The 24307-nt window shown below is 38.6% G+C and overlaps 1 protein-coding gene across 19 annotated transcripts in view; it reads left to right on the top strand.

Annotated features, from left to right (window-relative positions):
* Window positions 1-24307, top strand: part of LOC129447743 (protein MTSS 1) — a 99198-nt gene that overhangs the window by 66040 nt on the left and 8851 nt on the right. For 11 of the 19 annotated variants that reach the window (XM_055209531.2, XM_055209540.2, XM_055209541.2 and 8 more), the window contains 2 exons: window positions 16831-16928; window positions 22481-22691. In XM_055209531.2, coding sequence (XP_055065506.2) covers window positions 16831-16928; window positions 22481-22691 — 309 coding nt within the window. The remainder of the gene's footprint in view (window positions 1-16830; window positions 16929-22480; window positions 22692-24307) is intronic. The other 8 variants (XM_055209532.2, XM_055209535.2, XM_055209543.2 and 5 more) reach the window with 2 other exon arrangements.

The raw sequence follows: 24307 nt of genomic DNA, 5'->3' as shown, positions 1-24307 counted from the left end.
CCAAATACAGTACCCTAGCAACAGAGTAAACAAAGCCTTATATCTCCGCATCAGAACATCGTAGAGACACGAGGGTTGGACCGTTTGACTCGTGACTCACAGTGTAATCATTATGGGATGCCAATTTTTTCCCTAGCAACCAAATACAGTACCCTAGCAACAGAGTGAACAAAGCCTTATATCTCCGCATCAGAACATCGTAGAGACAAAGGGGTTGGACCGTTTGACTCGTGACTCAGAGTGTAATCATTATGGGATGCCAATTTTTTCCCTAGCAACCAAATACAGTACCCTAGCAACAGAGTAAACAAAGCCTTATATCTCCGAAACAGAACATCGTAGAGACACGGGTGTTGGACCGTTTGACTAGTGACTCAGAGTGTAATCATTATGGGATGCCAATTTTTTCCCTAGCAACCAAATACAGTACCCTAGCAACAGAGTAAACAAAGCCTTATATCTCTGCATCAGAACATCGTAGAGACACGGGGGTTGGACCGTTTGACTCGTGACTCAGAGTGTAATCATTATGGGATGCCAATTTTTTCCCTAGCAACCAAATACAGTACCCTAGCAACAGAGTAAACAAAGCCTTATATCTCCGCCTCAGCACATCGTTGAGACACTGTGTTTTGACCGTTTGTCTAGTGACTCAGAGTTTAATCATTATGGGATGCCAATTTTTTCCCTAGCAACCAAATACAGTACCCTAGCAACAGAGTAAAGAAAGCCTTATATCTCCGCATCAGAACATCGTAGAGACACGGGGGTTGGACCGTTTGACTCGTGACTCGGAAGGTAAACACTAGTGGATGCCATTTTCCCCCTAGCAACCAAATACAGTACCCTAGCAACCGGATAAACAAAGCCTTATATCTCCGCATTAGAACATCGTAGAGACACGGGAGTTGGATCTTTTTACTTGTGATTTGGAGTATAATCATATACTGTCGCCCGAAATTTGCCACGGCAAGCACCACTTCACACTTTCTTCAGGAAATGTACCTATCTAGTTAGTGGTGCTTGCATTTATGCAAGGCATCACTATTATTATCTTGCATACTTATTATTATAATTATTATTATTCTTCTTTTTCTGGACACTTTTTTCGGCGCGTAACTCGTCCCGCACGCTTTGTCGTAGACCCATGAAATAGGGCTCAAATCGACCGGCTTATTGAGGAGAGGTGTGCTATGACTTTTATAAGCGATCGGGTGCAGGATTTCCGAAAGGGGGGCGAAAAACCACCCGAAAAATCCCATTGACTTAACATTGCGCCCAACTTTGACGAGTCATAGCTCCGCTCGAGAATTTTGTAGAAACATGTGGGTTACAACATTTGAAGAGGGTGTTAGGCTCTGTAAGAACATGGATCACAATGGGGTGTAAGTTGTACCCCTGGGGTGTAAGAGGTGCCCAAAAGTGCCCCATTGACTTATAATGGGGCAGGAAACACGCCCATATAAGGGAATAAAACCGTTCCAGATGGGATATCTTTGCTTTACAGTGTCGTAGAGATACGTGGGTGGGCTCATTTTACTCGGGCATCCAATCAGTCTCTCAGAATCATCCCACAGCTATTAAGCCACGCCCCTAGCAACAATTTTGGGCACCCTAGCAACATCTCCCATAGACTGCCATTATAAAATGCCAGGATGGATATCTTTGCAGCACAGTGTCATAGAGCCTTGGGGGTGGGCTCATTTTACCCAGACATCCAATCAGTCTCTCAGGATCCTAATTGAGGTATTAAGCCACGCCCCTAGCAACCACTTTTGAGCACCCTAGCAACATAACATTTAAACAGTTATATCTCGACATCAGAACATCGTAGAGACACGGGGGTTGGACCGTTTTACTTGTGACTCGGAGTGTAATAACTGGCCACATCATTGGCCACTCCCAAGCCACGCCCCTAGCAACCAAATATGAGCACCCTAGCAACCGAATAAACAAAGCCTTATATCTCTGGATCCGAACATCATAGAGACATGGGGTTTGGGTCTTTGGGTCATGTTAGCTTCATGCTAGCTTAATGCTAAGTCATACTAGCTTCATGCTAGTTTCATGCTAGCTTAATGCTAATTTCATAATAAATCTTGCTAACTTCACGTTAAATCATGCTAGCTTCATGCTAACTTCATGTTAACTTCTTGCTAATCATGCTAACATCATGCTAGCTTCATGTTAATCATGCTAACATCATGCTATCTTTATGCTAATCATTCTAACATCATGCTAACTTCATGCTAATCATGCTAGCTTCATGCTAATCATGTTAGCTTCATGCTAGCTTCATGCTAATCATGCTAACTTCATGTTAATCATGCTAACATCATGCTAACATCATGCTAGCTTCATGCTAATCATGCTAGCTTCATGCTAATCATGTTAGCTTCATGCTAGCTTCATGCTAATCATGCTAGCTTCATGCTAATCATGTTAGCTTCATGCTAGCTTCATGCTAATCATGCTAGCTTCATGTTAGCTTCATGCTAGCTTCATGCTAACATAATGCTAATCATGCTAACATCATGCTAATCATGCTAGCTTCATGCTAATCATGTTAGCTTCATGCTAGCTTCATGCTAATCATGCTAGCTTCATGTTAGCTTCATGCTAGCTTCATGCTAACATAATGCTAATCATGCTAACATCATGCTAATCATGCTAGCTTCATGCTAATCATGCTAGCTTCATGCTAATCATGTTAGCTTCATGCTAGCTTCATGCTAATCATGCTAGCTTAATGCTAGCTTCATGCTAACTTCATGCTAATCATGTTAGCTTCATGCTAGCTTCATGCTAATCATGTTAGCTTCATGCTAGCTTCATGCTAATCATGTTAGCTTCATGCTAGCTTCATGCTAGCTTCATGCTAATCATGTTAGCTTCATGCTAGCTTCATGCTAATCATGCTAACTTCATGCTAATCATGTTAGCTTCATGCTAATCATGCTAGCTTCATGCTAGCTTTATGCTAACTTCATGCTAATCATGCTAACTTCATGCTAATCATGCTAACATAATGCTAATCATGCTAACATCATGCTAATCATGCTAGCTTCATGATAATCATGCTAGCTTCATGCTAATCATGTTAGCTTCATGCTAGCTTCATGTTAACTTCATGCTAATCATGCTAACATCATGCCAACTTCCTGATAATCATGCTAACATCATGCTAATCATATTAACATCATGTTAGCTTCATGATAATGATGTTCGCTTTATGCTAGCTTCATGCTAATCATGTTAACATCATACTACCTTCACGTTAATTATGCTAACATCATGCTAACTTCATTGTAATCATACTACCTTCAATAAACAAAGCCTTATATCTCCACATCAGAACATCGTAGAGACACGGGGGTTGGACCGTTTGACTCGTGACTCGGAGTATAATCATACATTGCCCCCAGAACTTTGCCACGGCAAGCACCACTTCACATTTTCTTCAGGAAATGTACCTATCTAGTTATTATTCTTCTTTTTCTGGACACTTTTTCGGCGCGTAACTCGTCCCGCACGGTTTAACGTAGTCCCACAAAAGAGGGCTCAAATCGACCGGATTATTGAGGAGAGGTGTGCTATGACTTTTATAAGGGATCGGGTGCAGGATTTCTGAAAGGGGGGCGAAAAACCACCCGAAAAATCCCATTGACTTAACATTGCGCCCAACTTTGACGGGTCATAGCTCCGCTCAAGGATTTTGTAGAAACATGTGGGTTACAACATTTGAAGAGGGTGGTAGGCTCTGTAAGAACATAGATCACAATGGGGTGTAAGTTGTACCCCTGGGGTGTAAGAGGCACCCGAAAATTCCCATTGACTTATAATGGGGCAGGGAACACGCCCATATAAGGGAATAAAACAGTTCCAGATGGGATATCTTTGCTTTACAGTGTCGTAGAGATAAGTGGGTGGGCTCATTTTACTCGGGCATCCAATCAGTCTCTCAGGATCATCCCAGAGCTATTAAGCCACGCCCCTAGCAACAATTTTGGGCACCCTAGCAACATCTCCCATAGACTGCCATTATAAAATGCCCAGATGGATATCTTTGCAGCACAGTGTCATAGAGACATGGGGGTGGGCTCATTTTACTCAGACATCCAATCAGTCTCTCAGGATAGTATCAGAGCTATTAAGCCACGCCCCTAGCAACCACTTTTGAGCACCCTAGCAACATAACATTTAAACAGTTATATCTCGACATCAGAACATCGTAGAGACACGGGGGTTGGACCGTTTTACTTGTGACTCGGAGTGTAATAACTGGCCACATCATTGGCCACTCCCAAGCCACGCCCCTAGCAACCAAATATGAGCACCCTAGCAACCGAATAAACAAAGCCTTATATCTCTGGATCCGAACATCATAGAGACATGGGGGTTGGGTCTTTGGGTCATGTTAGCTTCATGCTAGCTTAATGCTAAGTCATACTAGCTTCATGCTAGTTTCATGCTAGCTTAATGCTAATTTCATAATAAATCTTGCTAACTTCACATTAAATCATGCTAGCTTCATGCTAACTTCATGTTAACTTCTTGCTAATCATGCTAACATCATGCTAGCTTCATGCTAATCATGCTAACATCATGATATCTTTATGTTAATCATTCTAACATCATGCTAACTTCATGCTAATCATGCTAACATCATGCTAATCATGCTAGCCTCATGCTAATCATGTTAGCTTCATGTTAGCTTCATGCTAGTTCATGCTAATCATGCTAACATCATGTTAATCATGCTAACATCATGCTAACATCATGCTAACATCATGCTAGCTTCATGCTAATCATGCTAGCTTCATGCTAATCATGCTAGCTTCATGCTAGCTTCATGCTAATCATGCTAGTTTTATGCTAGCTTCATGCTAATCATGCTAGCTTCATGCTAGCTTCATGCTAATCATGCTAGCTTCATGCTAACTTCATGCTAACATAATGCTAATCATGCTAACATCATGCTAATCATGCTAATCATGATAGCTTCATGCTAATCATGATAGCTTCATGCTAATCATGCTAGCTTCATGCTAGCTTCATGCTAATCATGCTAGCTTAATGCTAGCTTCATGCTAACTTCATGTTAATCATGTTAGCTTCATGCTAGCTTCATGCTAGCTTCATGCTAATCATGTTAGCTTCATGCTAGCTTCATGTTAATCATGCTAGCTTCATGCTAATCATGCTAGCTTCATGGTAGCTTCATGCTAATCATGCTAGCTTCATGCTAGCTTCATGCTAATCATGCTAGCTTCATGCTAACTTCATGCTAACATAATGCTAATCATGCTAACATCATGCTAATCATGCTAATCATGATAGCTTAATGCTAATCATGCTAGCTTCATGCTAATCATGTTAACTTCATGCTAGCTTCATGTTAATCATGCTAGCTTAATGCTAGCTTCATGCTAACTTCATGTTAATCATGTTAGCTTCATGCTAGCTTCATGCTAGCTTCATGCTAATCATGTTAGCTTCATGCTAGCTTCATGCTAATCATGCTAGCTTCATGCTAATCATGTTAACTTCATGCTAGCTTCATGCTAACTTCATGCTAATCATGCTAACATAATGCTAATCATGCTAACATCATGCTAATCATGCTAGCTTCATGCTTATCATGCTAGCTTCATGCTAATCATGCTAACTTCATGCTAACTTCATGCTAACTTCATGCTAACTTCATGTTAATCATGCTAACATCATGCCAACTTCCTGATAATCATGCTAACATCATGCTAACTTCATGCTAATCATATTAACATCATGTTAGGTTCATGCTAATGATGTTCGCTTTATGCTAGCTTCATGCTAATCATGTTAACATCATACTACCTTCACGTTAATTATGTTAACATCATGCTAGCTTCATGGTAATCATACTACCTTCAATAAACAAAGCCTTATATCTCCACAACAGAACATCGTAGAGACACGGGGGTTGGACCGTTTGACTCGTGACTCTGAGTATAATCATACATTGCCCCCAGAATTATGCCACGGCAAGCACCACTTCACATTTTCTTCAGGAAATGTACCTATCTAGTTATTATTATTATTATTATTAGTGGTGCTTGCATTTATGCAAGGCATCACTATTACTATTCCTCATACTTATTATTATTATTATGTTGGCTTGACAAAGCCAACATACTGTTATTGTAGTTAAACTTATTATTAGTGGTGCTTGCATTTATGCAAGGCATCACTATTACTATTGTGCATACTTATTATTTATAATTATTCTTCTTTTTCTGGACACTTTTTCGGCGCGTAACTCGTCCCGCACGGTTTAACGTAGTCCCACGAGAGAGGGCTCAAATCGACCGGATTATTGAGGAGAGGTGTGCTATGACTTTTATAAGGGATCGGGGGCAGGATTTCTGAAAGGGGGGCGAAAAACCACCCGAAAAATCCCATTGACTTAACATTGCGCCAAACTTTGACGAGTCATAGCTCCGCTCGAGGATTTTATAGAAACATGTGGGTTACAACATTTGAAGAGGGTGGTAGGCTCTGTAAGAACATGGATCACAATGGGGTGTAAGTTGTACCCCTGGGGTGTAAGAGGTGCCCAAAAATGCCCAATGAAAAGTCAATGGGGCAAAATCCCATAGACTTACCATTGCAAAAATTTTGACGGGTCATAGGTACAAGTGAGGATTTTGTAGAAACATGTGGGTTACTAAATTTGAAGAGGGTGGTAAGCTATGTAAGAACATACATGACATTGGGGTCTAAGTTGTACCCCTGGGGTGTAAGAGGCACCCGAAAATTCCCATTGACTTATAATGGGGCAGGAAACATGCCCATATAAGGGAATAAAACAGTTCCAGATGGGATATCTTTGCTTTACAGTGTCGTAGAGATAAGTGGGTGGGCTCATTTCACTCCGGCATCCAATCAGTCCCTCAGGATCATCCCAGAGCTATTAAGCCACGCCCCTAGCAACAATTCTGGGCACCCTAGCAACATCTCCCATAGACTGCCATTATAAAATGCCCAGATGGATATCTTTGCACCACAGTGTCATAAAGACATGAGGGTGGGCTCATTTTACTCAGGCATCCAATCAGTCTCTCAGGATCCTTACATAGGTATTAAGCCACGCCCCTAGCAACCATTTTTGAGCACCCTAGCAACATAAAATTCAAACAGTTATATCTCCGCATCAGAACATCGTAGAGACACGGGGGTTGGACCGTTTGACTAGTGACTCAGAGTGTAATCATTATGGGATGCCAATTTTTCCCTAGCAACCAAATACAGTACCCTAGCAACAGAGTAAACAAAGCCTTATATCTCCGCATCAGAACATCGTAGAGACACAGGGGTTGGACCGTTTGACTCGTGACTCGGAGTGTAATCATTATGGGATGCCAATTTTTTCCCTAGCAACCAAATGCAGTACCCTAGCAACAGAGTAAACAAAGGCTTATATCTCCGCACCAGAACATCGTAGAGACACGGGGGTTGGACCGTTTGACTCGTGACTCAGAGTGTAATCATTATGGGATGCCAATTTTTTCCCTAGCAACCAAATACAGTACCCTAGCAACAGAGTAAACAAAGCCTTATATCTCCGCATCAGAACATCGTAGAGACACGGGGGTTGGACCGTTTGACTCGTGACTCAGAGTGTAATCACTATGGGATGCCAATATTTTCCCTAGCAACCAAATACAGTACCCTAGCAACAGAGTAAACAAAGTCTTATATCTCAGCATCAGAACATCGTAGAGACACGGGGGTTGGACCGTTTGACTCGTGACTCAGAGTGTAATCACTATGGGATGCCAATATTTTCCCTAGCAACCAAATACAGTACCCTAGCAACAGAGTAAACAAAGTCTTATATCTCAGCATCAGAACATCGTAGAGACACGGGGGTTGGACCGTTTGACTCGTGACTCAGATTGTAATCACTATGGGATGCCAATATTTTCCCTAGCAACCAAATACAGTACCCTAGCAACAGAGTAAACAAAGCCTTATATCTCAGCATCAGAACACCGTAGAGACACGGGGGTTGGACCGTTTGACTCGTGACTCGGAGTGTAATCACTATGGGATGCCATTTTTTTCCCTAGCAACCAAATAAAGTACCCTAGCAACAGAGTAAACAAAGCCTTATATCTCTGCATCAGAACATCGTAGAGACACGGGGGTTGGACCGTTTGACTCGTGACTCGGAGTGTAATCACTATGGGATGCAAATTTTTTCCTTAGCAACCAAATACAGTACCCTAGCAACAGAGTAAACAAAGCCTTATATCTCCGCATCAGAACATCGTAGAGACACGGGGTTGGACCGTTTGACTCGTTACTCAGAGTGTAATCACTATGGGATGCCAATATTTTCCATAGCAACCAAATACAGTACCCTAGCAACCGAATAAACAAAGCCTTATATCTCAGCATCAGAACATCATAGAGACACGGGGGTTGGACCATTTGACTTGTGACTCAGAGTGTAATCACGAGTTTATGGCAATTTTTTTCCCTAGCAACCAAATACACTACCCTAGCAACCAAATAAATAAAACCTTATATCTTTGTATCAAAACATCGTAGAGACATGGGGGTTTGACCGTTTGACTTGTGACTCGGAGTGTAATCATTATGGGATGCCAATTTTTTCCCTAGCAACCAAATACAGTACCCTAGCAACAGAGTAAACAAACCCTTATATCTCAGCATCAGAACATCGTAGAGACACGGGGGTTGGACCGTTTGACTCGTGACTCGGAGTGTAATCATTAGTGGATGCCATTTTTTCCCCTACCAACCAAATACAGTACCCTAGCAACAGAGTAAACAAAGCCTTATATCTCCGCATCAGAACATCGTAGAGACACGGGGGTTGGATTGTTTTACTTGTGGTATGGAGTACAAACATATACTGTCCCCCGAAATTTGCCACGGCAAGCACCACTTCACATTTTCTTCAGGAAATGTACCTATCTAGTTATTATTATTATTATTATTTTTCTTCTGAGACTAAATTTCTGCAGCTAACTCGTCCGACAGCTTTCAAGCTACATCCACCAAATTTTCCACGGACATTCTAACTGGTCTGAAGAAGTGTGCTATGACTTTTTGAAGGGATCCGACTTACAGAATTCCTAAAACGGGAAATAAAAATTCCGAAAGTCCCATTGACTTAACATTGGACAAACTTTGACGGGTTCTAGCTGCGAGCGAGAATTTTGTAGAAACTTGTGGCTTACCACATTTGAAGAGGCTGGCAGGCACTGTGAGAACATACCTCACATTGGGGTGTAAGTTTCACCCCTGGGGTGTAAGAGGCCCCCAAAATTCCCCATTGACTTATAACGGGGCAGGAAACACGCCCATATAAGGGAATAAAACGTTCCAGATGGAATATCTTCGCTTTACAGTGTCATAGAGACATGGGGGTGGGCTCATTTTACTCAGGCATCCAATCAGTCTCTCTGGATCGTCCCATAGCTATTAAGCCACGCCCCTAGCAACCATTTTTGGGCACCCTAGCAACATCTCCCATAGACTGCCATTATAAAATGCCCAGATGGATATCTTTGCAGCACAGTGTCACAGAGACATGGGGGTGGGCTCATTTTACTCAGGCATCCAATCAGTCTCTAAGGATTCTTATTGAGGTATTAAGCCACGCCCCTAGCAACCAAATATGAGCACCCTAGCAACATAGTAAACAAAGCCTTATATCTCTGGATCCGAACATCATAGAGACATGGGGGTTGGGTCTTTTGGTCATGTTAGCTTCATGCTAACTTCATGCTAAGTCATACTAGCTTCATGCTAGTTTCATGCTAGCTTTATGCTAATTTCATAATAAATCTTGCTAACTTCATGCTTATTCATGTTAGCATCATGCTAGCTTCATACTAAATCATGTTAGCATCATGCTAGCTTCATGCTAATTCATGTTAGCATCATGCTAGCTTCATGCTAATTCATGTTAGCATCATGCTAACTTCATGTTAATTCATGTTAGCATCATGCTAGCTTCATGCTAATTCATGTTAGCATCATGCTAGCTTCATGCTAATTCATGTTAGCATCATGCTAGCTTCATGCTAATTCATGTTAGCATCATGCTAGCTTCATGCTAATTCATGTTAGCATCATGCTAGCTTCATGCTAATTCATGTTAGCATCATGTTAGCTTCATGCTAATTCATGTTAGCATCATGCTAGCTTCATGGTAATTCATGTTAGCATCATGCTAGCTTCATGCAAATTCATTTTAGCATCATGCTAGCTTCATGCTAATTCATGTTAGCATCATGCTAGCTTCATGCTAATTCATCTTAGCATCATGCTAGCTTCATGCTAATTCATGTTAGCATCATGCTAGCTTCATGCTAATTCATGTTAACATCATGCTAGCTTCATGCTAATTCATGTTAGCATCATGCTACCTTCATGCTAATTCATGTTAGCATCATGCTAGCTTCATGCTAATTCATGTTAGCATCATGCTAGCTCCATGCTAATTCATGTTAGCATAATGCTAGCTTCATGCTAATTCATGTTAGCATCATGCTAGCTTCATGCTATTTCATGTTAGCATAATGCTAGCTTCATGCTATTTCATGTTAGCATCATGCTAGCTTCATGCTAATCATGCTTACTTGATGTTAGCTTCATGCTAATCGTGTTAGCTTCATGCTAGCTTCATGCTAATTTATGTTAGCATCATGCTAGCTTTATGCTATTTCATGTTAGCATCATGCTAGCTTCATGCTAATCATGCTAACTTGATGCTAGCTTCATGCTAATCATGTTAGCTTCATGCTAGCTTCAGGCTTATCATGCTAGCTTCATGTTAAATCAGACTAGCTTCATACTTAAACATACTAACAGCCAGATGGTCTACTAAACTAAACTTCTGTCAAACCGTTTTAAACGTTCAGGCCAGGCTTTGTCAAGCCAACATAAAGTTTGTCAACAAACTTTTCTATCTAGTTATATCTTATTCTTATGTCTGCACGTTTTTTCGGCGCGTAACTCGTCCCGCACGCTTTGCCGTAGTCCCATGAAAGCGGGCTCAAATCGACTGGTTTATTGAGGAGAGGTGTGCTATGACTTTTATAAGCAATCGGGTGCAGGATTTCCGAAAGGGGGGCAAAAAACCACCCGAAAAATCCCATTGACTTAACATTGCGCCCAACTTTGACGAGTCATAGCTCCGCTCGAGGATTTTGTAGAAACATGTGGGTTACAACATTTGAAGAGGGTGGTAGGCTCTGTAAGAACATGGATCACAATAGGGGGTAAGTTGTACCTCTGGGGTGTAAGAGGTGCCCAAAAATGCCCAATGAAAAGTCAATGGGCGAAAATCCCATAGACTTAACATTGCGAAAAACTTTGACGGGTCATAGGTCCGAGCGAGGATTTCGTAGAAACATGTGGGTCACAACATTTGAAGAGGGTGCTAGACTCTTTCAGGACGTACCCCACAATGGGGTGTAAGGTTACCCTAGCAACCATTTTGGGCACCCTAGCAACCTATCCCTTAGACTGCCATTATAAAATGCCTAGATGGATATCTTTGCACCACAGTGTCACAGAGACATGGGGGTGGGCTCATTTTACTCAGGCATCCAATCACTCTCTCAGGATCCTTGAATACTTACTAAGCCACGCCCCTAGCAACCACTTTTGAGCACCCTAGCAACATAAAATTTAAACAGTTATATCTCGGCATCAGAACATCGTAGAGACACGGGGGTTGGACCGTTTTACTTGTGACTAGGGGTGTAACAATTGGGCACATCAATGGCCACTCCCAAGCCACGCCCCTAGCAACCAAATTTGAGAACCCTAGCAACCGAATAAACAAAGCCTTATATCTCCGCATCAGAACATCTTAGAGACACGGGGGTTGGACCGTTTTACTCTTGACTTGGAGGTTAATCACTAGTGGATGCCATTTTTTTCCCTAGCAACCAAATACAGTACCCTAGCAACAGAGTAAACAAAGCCTTATATCTCCGCATCAGAACATCGTAGAGACACGGGGGTTGGACCGTTTGACTCGTGACTCGGAGGGTTATCACTAGTGGATGGCAATTTTCCCCCTAGCAACCAAATACGGTACCCTAGCAACAGAGTAAACAAAGCCTTATATCTCCGCATCAGAACATCATAGAGACACGGGAGTTGGATCGTTTTACTTTTGGCTTGGAGTATAATCATATATGTTACCCAGAATTTTGCCACGGCAAGCACCACTTCACATTTTCTTCAGGAAATGTACCTATCTAGTTATTATTATTATTCTGGTACAAACTTTTTCTCACAGTAACTCCTCCTAGAGCTTTCAAGCTACACCCACAAAACTTTACAAAACTTTTAAGACTGGTACGTAGATTGTTGCTATGACTTTTCTAACTGATGGGACCTACCGATTTCCTAAACGGGGCGCTCAAAGACCCCAAATTTTCCATTGACTTAACATTGCGACAAACTTTGACGGGTCATAGCTGCAAGCGAGAAATTTGTAGAAACTTGTGGGTTATCACAGTTGAAGAGGCTGGCAGGCTCTGTCAGAACATACATCACATTGGGGTGTAAGTTTCACCCCTGGGGTGTAAGAGGCACCCAAATTTCCCCATTGACTTATAATGGGGCAGGAAACATGCCCATATAAGGGAATAAAAGCGTCCCAGATTGAATATCTTCACTTTAGAGTGTCATAGAGATATGGGGGTGGGCTCATTTTACTCAGGCATCCAATCAGTCTCTGAGGATTCTTATTGAGGTATTAAGCCACGCCCCTAGCAACCAAATACGAGCACCCTAGCAACATAATAAACAAAGCCTTATATCTCTGGATCCGAAAATCATAGAGACATGGTCGTTGGGTCTTTTGGTCATGTTAGCCTTATGCTAGCTTCATGCTAAGTCATACTAGCTTCATGCTAGTTTCTTGCTAGCTTTATGCTAATTTCATAATAAATCTTGCTAACTTCATGCTAAATCATGTTAGCATCATGCTAGCTTCATGCTAATTCATATTAGCATCATGCTAGCTTCGTGTTAATTCATGTTAGCATCATTCTAGCTTCATGCTAATACATTTTAGCATCATGCTAGCTTCATGCTAATTCATGTTAGCATCATGCTAGCTTCATGCTAATTCATGTTAACATCATGCTAGCTTCATGCTAATTCATGTTAGCATCATGCTAGCTTCATGCTAATTCATGTTAGCATCATGCTAGCTTCATGCTAATTCATGTTAGCATCATGCTAGCTTCATGCTAATTCATGTTAGCATCATGCTAGCTTCATGCTAATTCATGTTAGCATCATGCTAATTCATGTTAGCATCATGCTAGCTTTATGCTAATTCATGTTAGCATCATGCTAGTTTAATGCTAATTCATGTTAGCATCATGCTATCTTCATGCCAATTCATGTTAGCATCATGCTAGCTTCATGCTAATTCATGTTAGCATCATGCTAGCTTCATGCTAATTCATGTTAGCATCATGCTAGCTTCATGCTAATTCATGTTAGCATCATGCTAATTCATGTTAGCATCATGCTAGCTTCATGCTAATTCATGTTAGCATCATGCTAGCTTCATGCTAATTCATGTTAGCATCATGCTAGCTTCATGCTAATTCATGTTAGCATCATGCTAGCTTCATGCTAATTCATGTTAGCATCACGCTAGCTTCATGCTAATTCATGTTAGCATCATGCTAGCTTCATGCTAATTCATGTTAGCATCATGCTAGCTTCATGCTAATTCATGTTAGCATCATGCTAGCTTCATGTTAATTCATGTTAGCATCATGCTAGCTTCATGCTAATTCATGTTAGCATCATGTTAATTCATGTTAGCATCATGCTAGCTTCATGCTAATTCATGTTAGCATCATGCTAATTCATGTTAGCATCATGCTAGCTTCATGCTAATTCATGTTAGCATCATGCTAGCTTCATGCTAATTCATGTTAGCATCACGCTAGCTTCATGCTAATTCATGTTAGCATCACGCTAGCTTCATGCTAATTCATGTTAGCATCACGCTAGCTTCATGCTAATTCATGTTAGCATCATGCTAGCTTCATGCTAATTCATGTTAGCATCATGCTAGCTTCATGCTAATTCATGTTAGCATCATGCTAGCTTCATGCTAATTCATGTTAGCATCATGTTTACTCATGCTTATTCATGTTAACATCATGCTAACTTAGTGCTAAATCATGTTAACATGCTAAGTTTTTGTTAAATCATGTTTACGGAAAGTTAGACTACTAAACTAAACTTGTTTTAAGTTTCTCCAAAACTTTTTTAAACGTTCAGGCCAGGTTTTGTCAAGCCAACATAAAGTTTGTCTTCAAACTTTTCTATCTAGTTGTTCATTACCACTGTCGTAAATACTGCAGCATAGCTGGCTCTGATTGGATTGTAGGTCTGCCGTAAAGGAAGTTTTTGTAGTTTTCACTCGAACTACAGGACCACTACCCAATGGTTGGAAACTTCTTTAGTGCGGTTTTGGCCGATAGAGGGCTGCAAAGCGAATGTGAAAGTGCCATTCACCCTGTTTTGTGTGGATGAACCACTGAAACTTTTTTGGAAACGTTATTTTAAGGTAAAAAAAAACTCTTTGGTGTTGCTTTAAGGTAATAACATAGTTTAATATTGAAAATGAGTAGACTATTCCTTTAAGCCATTAAAACACAAACAACAGATGCATGCGCTGTTTTGTGCATCCATTGCTCATTGAGCTTGTGAGCATTTTTGCTGCTTTATTGCCCCTAAATATATAATGCGTCAAAATTCCAGTCTTTGCAAGTATCCTCATAAACACAACCATGTACGTCTTAAGAGAAAGTAAACAGCTGAAAATGAAGCGCATGTGTCACAGTTGGATTTGGACTTTGGTCTTAAAGGAATAGTCTACTCATTTTCAATATTGAAGTGTGTTATTGCCTTGGCTAGGAGCTGTTGGGTCGTCCCTCTGTCATCTGTGTGTGTGCACGTGGGCACTGGGGCGCGCTGCTACGCTGCGATGGCGTTTGGCTTGGCCCCATTCATTCATGGTGCCATTTGGAGATGGGGTTGGAGGTGACCAAGCACATCAACGTTTTTCCTATTTAAGACGAGTAGTTATACGAGCAAGTTTGGTGGTACAAAATAAAACGTAGCGCTTTTCTAAGCAGATTTAAAAGAGGAACTATATTTTATGGCGTAATAGCACTTTTGGGAGTACTTCGACTCGCCTGAAAAGTCTGTTCCCCTTCTCACTCTCATAATGGGAGAGGGAGGGTGTTACTGCGCCGAGTCGAAGTACTCCCAAAAGTGCTATTACGCCATACAATATAGTTACTCTTTTAAATCCGCTTAGAAAAGCGCTATGTTTTATTTTGTACCACCAAACTTGCTCGTATAACTACTCGTCTTAAATAGGAAAAACGTTGATGTGTTTGGTCACTTCTAACTTTATCTCTAAATGGTACCATTGAATGAATGGGGCTAAGCTAAATGCTATCGTAGCGTAGCAGCGCGCTCCAGTGCTTACGTGCACACACACAGATGACAGAGGGATGATTCAACAGTTCTTAGTTAAGGTAATAACATATTTTAATATTGAAAATGAGTAGACTATTCCTTTAAAGGGGAAGTTACCTAATTTTGCACCTGTCTGTCACTCGTGTTAATCAAACAGCATTGAGAGAAAATTTATATATTTATGTGTATGCGTATATGTATGTATATATTTTATTTTATTATTATTATTTATTATCCTTATTTTCTGTAGGCTTGATTTTTATATTTTGTCTTCTTTTTATGCTTGTATTAGTATTTTATGACAATTATGAAAATTCTATGGCATTAAAGGTTTTAATAACATAACAGCATTATTAAAGGAAAAAGTCAACTCTACCATGATACATATCCTTATCATGATATAAAATTAATCCTATTGTGACATACGATTTTGGTCATATCGCCCACCCCTAGAGGTAGTATACATTGAAATAACAGTGTTTTAATAAGCTGGTTAGTGGTTTAGGTTTAGGAGGAAAGTCTTCAGCTTGTGGCATATCCCCAGGTTATCTTTGAAAGATTTCACCTTTTAATAGTTTTATGTTGTCGTTCTTTGCATGGAAGTCACACGGAGACGGGTTGAGTGAATGTAAATTGATCGCGTGCTATCTTAGTTTCAGGAGACTGATAGTAGATTATTAATATGATTTAATGTACTGTGGCACATTCCATTCGCATTAGATCAACCACCAGTCTCGTGTTTAATGTAATAGTTGGATATCTTTGTGATCTTCACTAATGCTTTAGTGTGGTAGGATACACTTCACTGCCACCAAACATCTCATGTCATAACAGAGAGCTCAACTTTCTTTACATTTTGTCAAAAATTGTTCCCTAGCTGTCATTGGACTGGTACCCTTTTAAAAAACTAGAGTTCATATTAGTACCTCAAAGGTACATATTGGTACCAAAGGGATATATTACATTTTAGGACCTTTTTGAAAGGGTACTGCCCCAGTGACAGATTTTTCGACCACTTTTCTGACAGTGTATTTTATTAGGAAACCAAACAGCTTACTGTATTTGTGTCTGACTCAGAGTGCCTACCGAAAGCCCAGAGGCATCCAAGCTCTTAGATTGACATCTATTGAAACAGTATATTAAAAGCCGTTTCTCATGTTTTGTTTTTTCCTAAGGATATTTAATAAAATGTAATGGAACTATGCGTGACAAGCTCGAGCGCTAAAAGAAACCGCTTGGAAATGCTTTACATTTGTGTTTATATGTATCATATAGGTCATACATGATCTGAAAGGTTCAGACTACAGCTGGTCCTACCAAACCCCTCCATCTTCTCCCAGTACTACTATGTCCAGAAAGTCTAGTATGTGCAGGTAAGTCTTAAACTATAATTTGAGTTTGCTATCATTTTTGTAAACCTACACATCAATACTATTAGGGTAAAAAGAGAGGCAGTGAATGCTGTCTTCATTTCCCCCCGTAGTGGTATCTGCAGGGTACATTAGCAATAAACATATCAGCGTATGCATGTTTTTAAATAAGGACGCCCATACGGCAAAAAATATATTTTATGAATGTTTATAAAAATATATTTTTGACCAATATATTTTTTGGCCATATATATTTTAAAAATAAATACATTTTAAAGCATTAAAAAATATATTTAGCCCTCCATCTTCATATATTTTAATCCAAGGAAATATATTCACGTCGCATTGGAAGAAAAACTTTGTTACGAACCTGTAAACATTTAAAAAGGTAAAACAATTAAATATATTTTAAACTTCAGAAATCTACTTTATAAAATTAGCTTGTATGTAGCATATTTTAAAAGTATATTTTGGCAAAGAATAAATTTTTGAAAATTTTGAAATGTATTTGCTTGCCCTTGAAATAGATTTTGAAATATATGTTGATATATGAAGGTTAAAACTAAATATTAGGGTTGCATAACGATTAATCGTGGTTAATCTATTGCAGAATAAAAGTTTTTGTTTACATCATATATGTGTGTGAACTGTGTATAATAATTATGTATATAATATGCACACATGCATGCATAATTTTAAGCAAAAAATGTATTTATATATTAAGTATTTATATTTATATATAATATAAATTATACAAATATACAAATGTATATACACATGTAAACATTTCTTAAATATATACATGCATGTGTGTGTATTTATTTATACAAAGTTATTGTACACACACATGTATGATGTAAACAAAAACTTTTATTCTGCAATAGATTAATCATGATTAATCATTATGCAACCCTACTAAATACATTTCCAAATTCAAAAATATATTCAATTGAGCATTACTTTCTACAAAATGTATTTAGCATATGAAGAGTTTCGTTGCAAAACGAGATAATCTCGTTTTTTGGTTGTGCATTCCAATTAATTTCAATTCAACTGCAGTTGGTTTGTTTTGATTTAAATCTTCATAATTAAAAAATATAGCACCATAAAACAAAATAATAACATGATAACATAATAATAAACATGTTTTGACAATAATGTTAAAAAATTGATTTATCTCGTTTTGCAACGAAACTCTTCATATATTTAAAATATATTTTTGGCCAAAGACAATCATTTTTTTGCCATATGGGCGTATTTAAACAACATCATAATGATGGCTGCTATAAAGGATAGTTTAATTTTAGCGTTAAAGTTAATGGTTCGAGGTATTGTATGTGTTTACAGTACTGTGTGTTTGTGTTTGTTGGAATGTTACAGCCTGCATGGCATGTAAAGGCTTGTTTATCTATAGCGGTCAAAGAGTTTGTCCTAGTGTGCTGTAAATATGTTTGCAGAATGATTATTTCCCAGAATGACCTCGCCTTTATGCATGATATGCTGATTGTGTAGAGGAATTTTGCACAACTATGTTATGGCCATCGTTTTTGACCCGTATCTGTGTGTGATAGGTCAATACACTGAAAAAACAGCATTGGGAACCCAGCCTGTTGGGATTCAACCCAAAATGTTGGGTTGTTTTAACCATTGTTGTGACAAATAGAAACATTTTTTGGGTTAATTTAACCCAAACACTGGGTTTGTCCCTTTCAGAACCAATGCTTGGTTGAAAATTACCTAGCATTATATAGAGTGTAAACCAACAGATGTTTCAAGATTATGGATAATTGGGTGATTCTCACGAAATCCAGACTTAGAAAGTGTCCAGCATCAGATTTTTGTTTAAAAGCCATTGAAGCCATTTTTTTGCACATATAAGATTAAAGTCTGAACTTACTATAACCATTATTTTTAAGGATTTAAAAAATATTGCCTATAGAATTATTTACATTTTTTAGATTATCATTATCACAAATTATCATTATCATCATTACCGCAACATGATATTACATTAAATATATACATTTACAAACTCATATTTCGGTAATGAGAACTAAAAAGTTGTCTATACTATGTCAAACAAAATTTCAACTTTTATCTGGAGAGATAAAATAAGAACTGCTTACCTCATAGCCATCTTGAGTGTCACAGTCAATTATGTCCCTTTCAACAATTTTTTTTTTGAAAATGTTAGTTCCTCGAGGGCTTAAACAATGATTGAAAATTGTTGCGGAGGATGAGAAAATGTTTCTTGGACACATTTATATTCCTTTTTTTGTCTCTACATTTACCAATGATCACCAAATACCACATGTTTCTTTACTGTAAATGTTTATAGTATAACATGCACTGAAGCTTTATATTTTTTATATTTTTTAATTATAAATATTTCCATGTCAAAAAACCCAAATCCAGTCATGGACACGTTGCGGTAATTAAAATGTTCCCCTTAAATGTGCAAAAAACAACAAAATTGGTTTGTATGATGTCATTTGAAATCATGTGCAAAATAATACACGAAGAGATGTTTGTAACCATATGTTTTTTATTTTAATACTCTTACTTTGCATTTACTTTTCATCAAAATGTTTTGAGACACCTCATAAGTCTAATTCCGCGAGAATCACCCTATTGTGTCCACTTGGTTAATAACTAAAAGCTTTATCTCTCCGTTTTTGTCCGTTCAAGAGTCTAATGACGTATTTATTACTGGATAATGCACACCTCTGTTATATATTAAATACATTTATAGAAACTTATTTAGATATTAAAGCATAATATGAAACTAAGTAAGCTATTCATAGGTTGATTCCCTAAAAAAGTGTTAGCTAGGTCAGAAATTGCATACACTCTCGATTAGGTACTGCTGTATGTAAGTATATACTAGCAATGTGCGTACTACATTCGCCGTGTTGTCATGTGACCTGACAGCATCAGTTGCATTGCATCCATTCACAAATCCTCTCCTATAGCCTCATGGGATAATAAAGTGTCCATTCGAATGCACACTTCAGAATCCAATTGGAAAAAGTCGGGTGAATTGCCATAATGTGGGATAACTTTTGTAACATTTCAGGCTATGTGTGAAATGTGCTTCCTATTTGATGATTGCACCATCCTCATACTTGACAGACATTTGAGAGGTCATGTGATTTATTTTATTTTTATGATGTCATAGTTTCACTGGCATTTACCTACAAACAGACCATAGGTGTCCCACTTTAGGGCAATTCATCCTAGGTCATGTTTCCATCTACTCTTTTATAAGTACCCTAAATACTTTTTTGTCACATACTTTTTTTTAAAAGTACGCAGTTTTAAATGCAGCCTACATGTTTCCTGCTAAAGGAAGATAAGCATTCAGGAAATGTATTATATTTATTTACATAATTCTGCTTTATAATTTACATGATGACGCTGGTGATGCCGAAATAACACCCTTCTCCTATGTACTTACATTGGCATTTTGGTATTATAAAGGGCACTTTATAGTTATTGATGTAAGCATAGGCTGTTAACAAACTCGTATCAGTCAGTAATGTGTCTGCATTATCCATAATAAAACTATAAATAAAGATTGTTCACCGTTACTATCCAATGGAAATGAGATTGCTGCCTTTTGTACCAACCTCAGTAGCTTAAAGCCAAATTCAAAACTGATCTGAAACCAATGCCATTCATTTTAAATGAGTTATGACCTGTTGGCGAGAAAACCAAAACCCGTGTCCAGCTTGTGAACCAATCAAATCTTGCCTCTTTGTGTCTGGCCGACCGTTAAAGTTTCATTCTAATTAAGCAACAGTTGCTGGATGGCACAATGTAACTGGCAGGCACTCAGTATTCACAGCTTTAAGTGACAAATGCATGCATCTTAATGACCACAGTTCACTCTGAGCATGAGAAATGTGCTTGCTGGCACGGCTTCTGCCCCTTTGTCACCTCTCATGTCGATGTGTTTCACCGTTGTACTCTTCCCTTTGGCAATACGCTCCTCACCCGCTGGATACTCGCGCAGTTTAAGAGAAGTGTTGGCCGAGGGTGCTGATTTTAGAACAAGCGGCTAAAAATATCAATCAGGGCACTTTGTAATTATCTTTTATCGCATCAGCGGCCCGCTCTGGATTTACATCTCTCTAGTTTTGTCCAAACCCTCCGGTCGTATTGAAATAGTGCAACCTCTTACTGACCCGCCGAAGTGGTTATGCATTTGGTTATGCCGGGAATATCCACGTATGTGACAAACCCAGCTAAAATTGGTTTTGTGAAATCATCCATGCACATTTTGTGAAAATATAACCTTGATATCTTTCATATTGACTAAGGCCATGTCCAAGATTGAAAAAATGATAGCAACCACCCAAACACCCCGAAAATTGTGGCTGCATAGTCCGTGACACATTTACTTGAAAAAATGCAAAAATGGTAGTAGTTAAAGGAAAATTCAATTTTCTTAAAAGAAAAATCCAGATAATTTACTCACCACCATGTCATCCAAAATGTTGATGTCTTTCTTTGTTCAGTCGAGAAGAAATTATGTTTTTTGAGGAAAACATTGCAGGATTTTTCTCATTTTAATGGACTTTAATAGACCCCAACATTTAATACTTAACTCAACACGTAACAGTTTTTTTCAACGGAGTTTCAAAGAACGATCCCAAACGAGGCATAAGGGTCTTATCTAGCGAAACGATTGTCATTTTTGACAAGAGAAATGGAGGATATGCTCTTTTGAGCCACAACTTTTCGTCTGGGTCTGGTCCAGCGCAACCTAACGTAAATGCGTGACGTAGGGAGGTCACGTGTTTCATATATAAAACGCACATTTGCGGACCATTGTAAACAATAAACTGACACAAAGACATTAATTAGTATCAGTTGACATACAACAATGTAGGAACGGTCCTCTTTCAACACACTTGTAAACACTGGGGCGGAGTTTCGCGTTCGTCCTCTGTGACCTCTTGACGTCATGACGTATTGCGTGGGGTCAGCTGGCACATCACGACCGGATCTAGATGAGAAGTTGTGGTTTAAAAGTGCATCTTTTTAATTTTTCTTGTCATAAATGACAATCTTTTCGCTAGATAAGACCCTTATGCCTCGTTTGGGATTGTTTATAGTCCTTTGAAACTCCGTTGAAAAAAACTGTTAAGTGTTAAGTATTAAATGTTGGGCTCTATTAAAGTCCATTAAAATTAGAAAAATCCTGCAATGTTTTCCTCAAAAAACATAATTTCTTCTCGATTGAACAAAGAAAGACATCAACATTTTGGATGACATGGTGGTGAGTAGATTGTCTGGATTTTTCTTTTAAGAAAATGGAATATTCCTTTAACTAACTAAAATTGTTCAAAGGGAAAGGGAACAATTCGGTTAACTATGATTTTGATCTGTTCATACTTCTAATTTGGTTTGGATTTTGGTTTTGGTTAATGTTTGCCTGCTGCATTGGGTTTGTGTGGAGTGTTAATGGATCCTGGTCTTCCCCCTTCTCTGTTTTGTCCCCTCCCCCTGCCTGTGCCCCGCCCCCTCCACTTTGGTTCTGTCTCTAACAGCAGTCTGAACAGTGTGAACAGTAGTGACTCCAGATCCAGTGGGTCGCACTCTCATTCCCCTTCCCCACACTATCGCTATCGCAGCTCGACACTGCCGCAGCAGGCCCCGGCGCGCCTCTCCAGCATCTCCTCCCACGACTCGGGCTTCATCTCGCAAGACGCCTTCCAGTCCAAGTCACCCTCCCCGATGCCCTCCGAATCGGCCCCGCAGGTAAGAGCTTAAAGTGATGTAACACCTGTAATTATCGTCAGCATATGTGCCGTTTGTATGCGTCAATCCGGATGACAGGAATGTTTACGACTGATAATATAGTGGCCCGCTCCGCCCACCTGTTGACTGTTTCCTCAATGTAAAAGTAAATCCAAAGTGTCATCATCTTGTCGTTCAAGAAGTTGAATGTGTCTTGATTCATTGCTTTAGGCTGCACGTTCACTATAACATTGTCAGCTTATGCTTATGTGTCGGTCAAATACTGAGGAGCCCCTAACTCTGCGGTTTATTCCCATGTCAGTCAGCAGCCAATTACACTCAGTCAATAACAAGCTGAACAGGTGATGTTAGACTGCTAGTGCGGGAACATCAGCTGGGTTATTCCCATCATGAGAAAGCAATGTAGGTTTGTGCTAATGTGTTAAGGAAATCTACTGTAAGAAAAGGCAAATAGTCTACATAGTAATGGGTAAAATAAAATGAAAATGCACCATTATATAACTCTGTACATTAATAATTATAACTTTAATATTGTAATGATTTTGCAATGTCAGCATTGCAACAGTATTACACGCTCCACATGTTATTATTGTCTGAGGATTATAAACACTTAATTTTGTTCAGTTCAAAATTTATTTCTGTAGATGTTTTTATAATTTTGCATTGTTTGCAGTGCATCTTTACAGTACTGTAAATACACGTTAGTACAGACAGAAAGACATAATGAAAACAGAAAGTTATGAAATACATTGAATATATGGTATGGTAACAGTTTACAATAAGATTGTATTTGTTTACATTAGTTAACTGCATTAACTTGCATGATGTACAATACTTTATACATATTTGATATCAAAAGTTGTTAACAAATGCACAATGAACTAACATGAACAATTGTATTGGCATTTACTTACATTAACAAAGATTATACCACATGGCTGTTGAAGGCTTTATTCTAATTGGTTGAGAAATGTTTCAGTAAAACGCACACTTAACCTGTCAGATGCCACCTTGGGTGTGCAATATTTTTAAATAATTTAACGGGCTGTCAATTATTCTTTACTTAATAAATACCAATTAACTATATTGCTCATTGTTAGTTCATGTTAGCTTTTGCATTTACTAATGTTAACAAATACAACTTTATTGTAAAGTGTTACCCATGGTATTATTGCAAATTTATGTGTAGGCCTATATTAGTGATATGAACTGTAAAAATACAGTAATTGTCTGTAGGATTGTAACTGGATCGTTATATTAATATTAATAGTGTTATTAAACAAGCATATGCATGATTATTATATAATTGCAGATGATTTTTTTATTTTGTTTTTAGCTATAATACACTTTTTATAGAAAATATTATACTATGGCCTGTAACATCTTGGATCCATGACAACGATAATTGACCAAATAATAAAAATATAACAGTTTGAAAAAGCAGAAAAAATAGAGTTTGGACACCAAATGTACCTGCAATTATATAATTACTAATGTGTATTAAATTTGTAATAAGATTAGCGATACTACACTGTAAAAAATACTTTGCTGCCTTCAATTTTTTTGTTGAATTAAACTGGACTTACAAGTCATTTCAACTTACTTTTATTTATCTT

Source organism: Misgurnus anguillicaudatus, chromosome 10 (genome assembly GCF_027580225.2).
Source record: "Misgurnus anguillicaudatus chromosome 10, ASM2758022v2, whole genome shotgun sequence".
NCBI classification, from domain to species: Eukaryota; Metazoa; Chordata; class Actinopteri; order Cypriniformes; family Cobitidae; genus Misgurnus; species Misgurnus anguillicaudatus.
The sequence above is the reverse complement of the archived record's forward strand: the minus strand, read 5'-3'. Positions and strand labels throughout refer to the sequence as shown.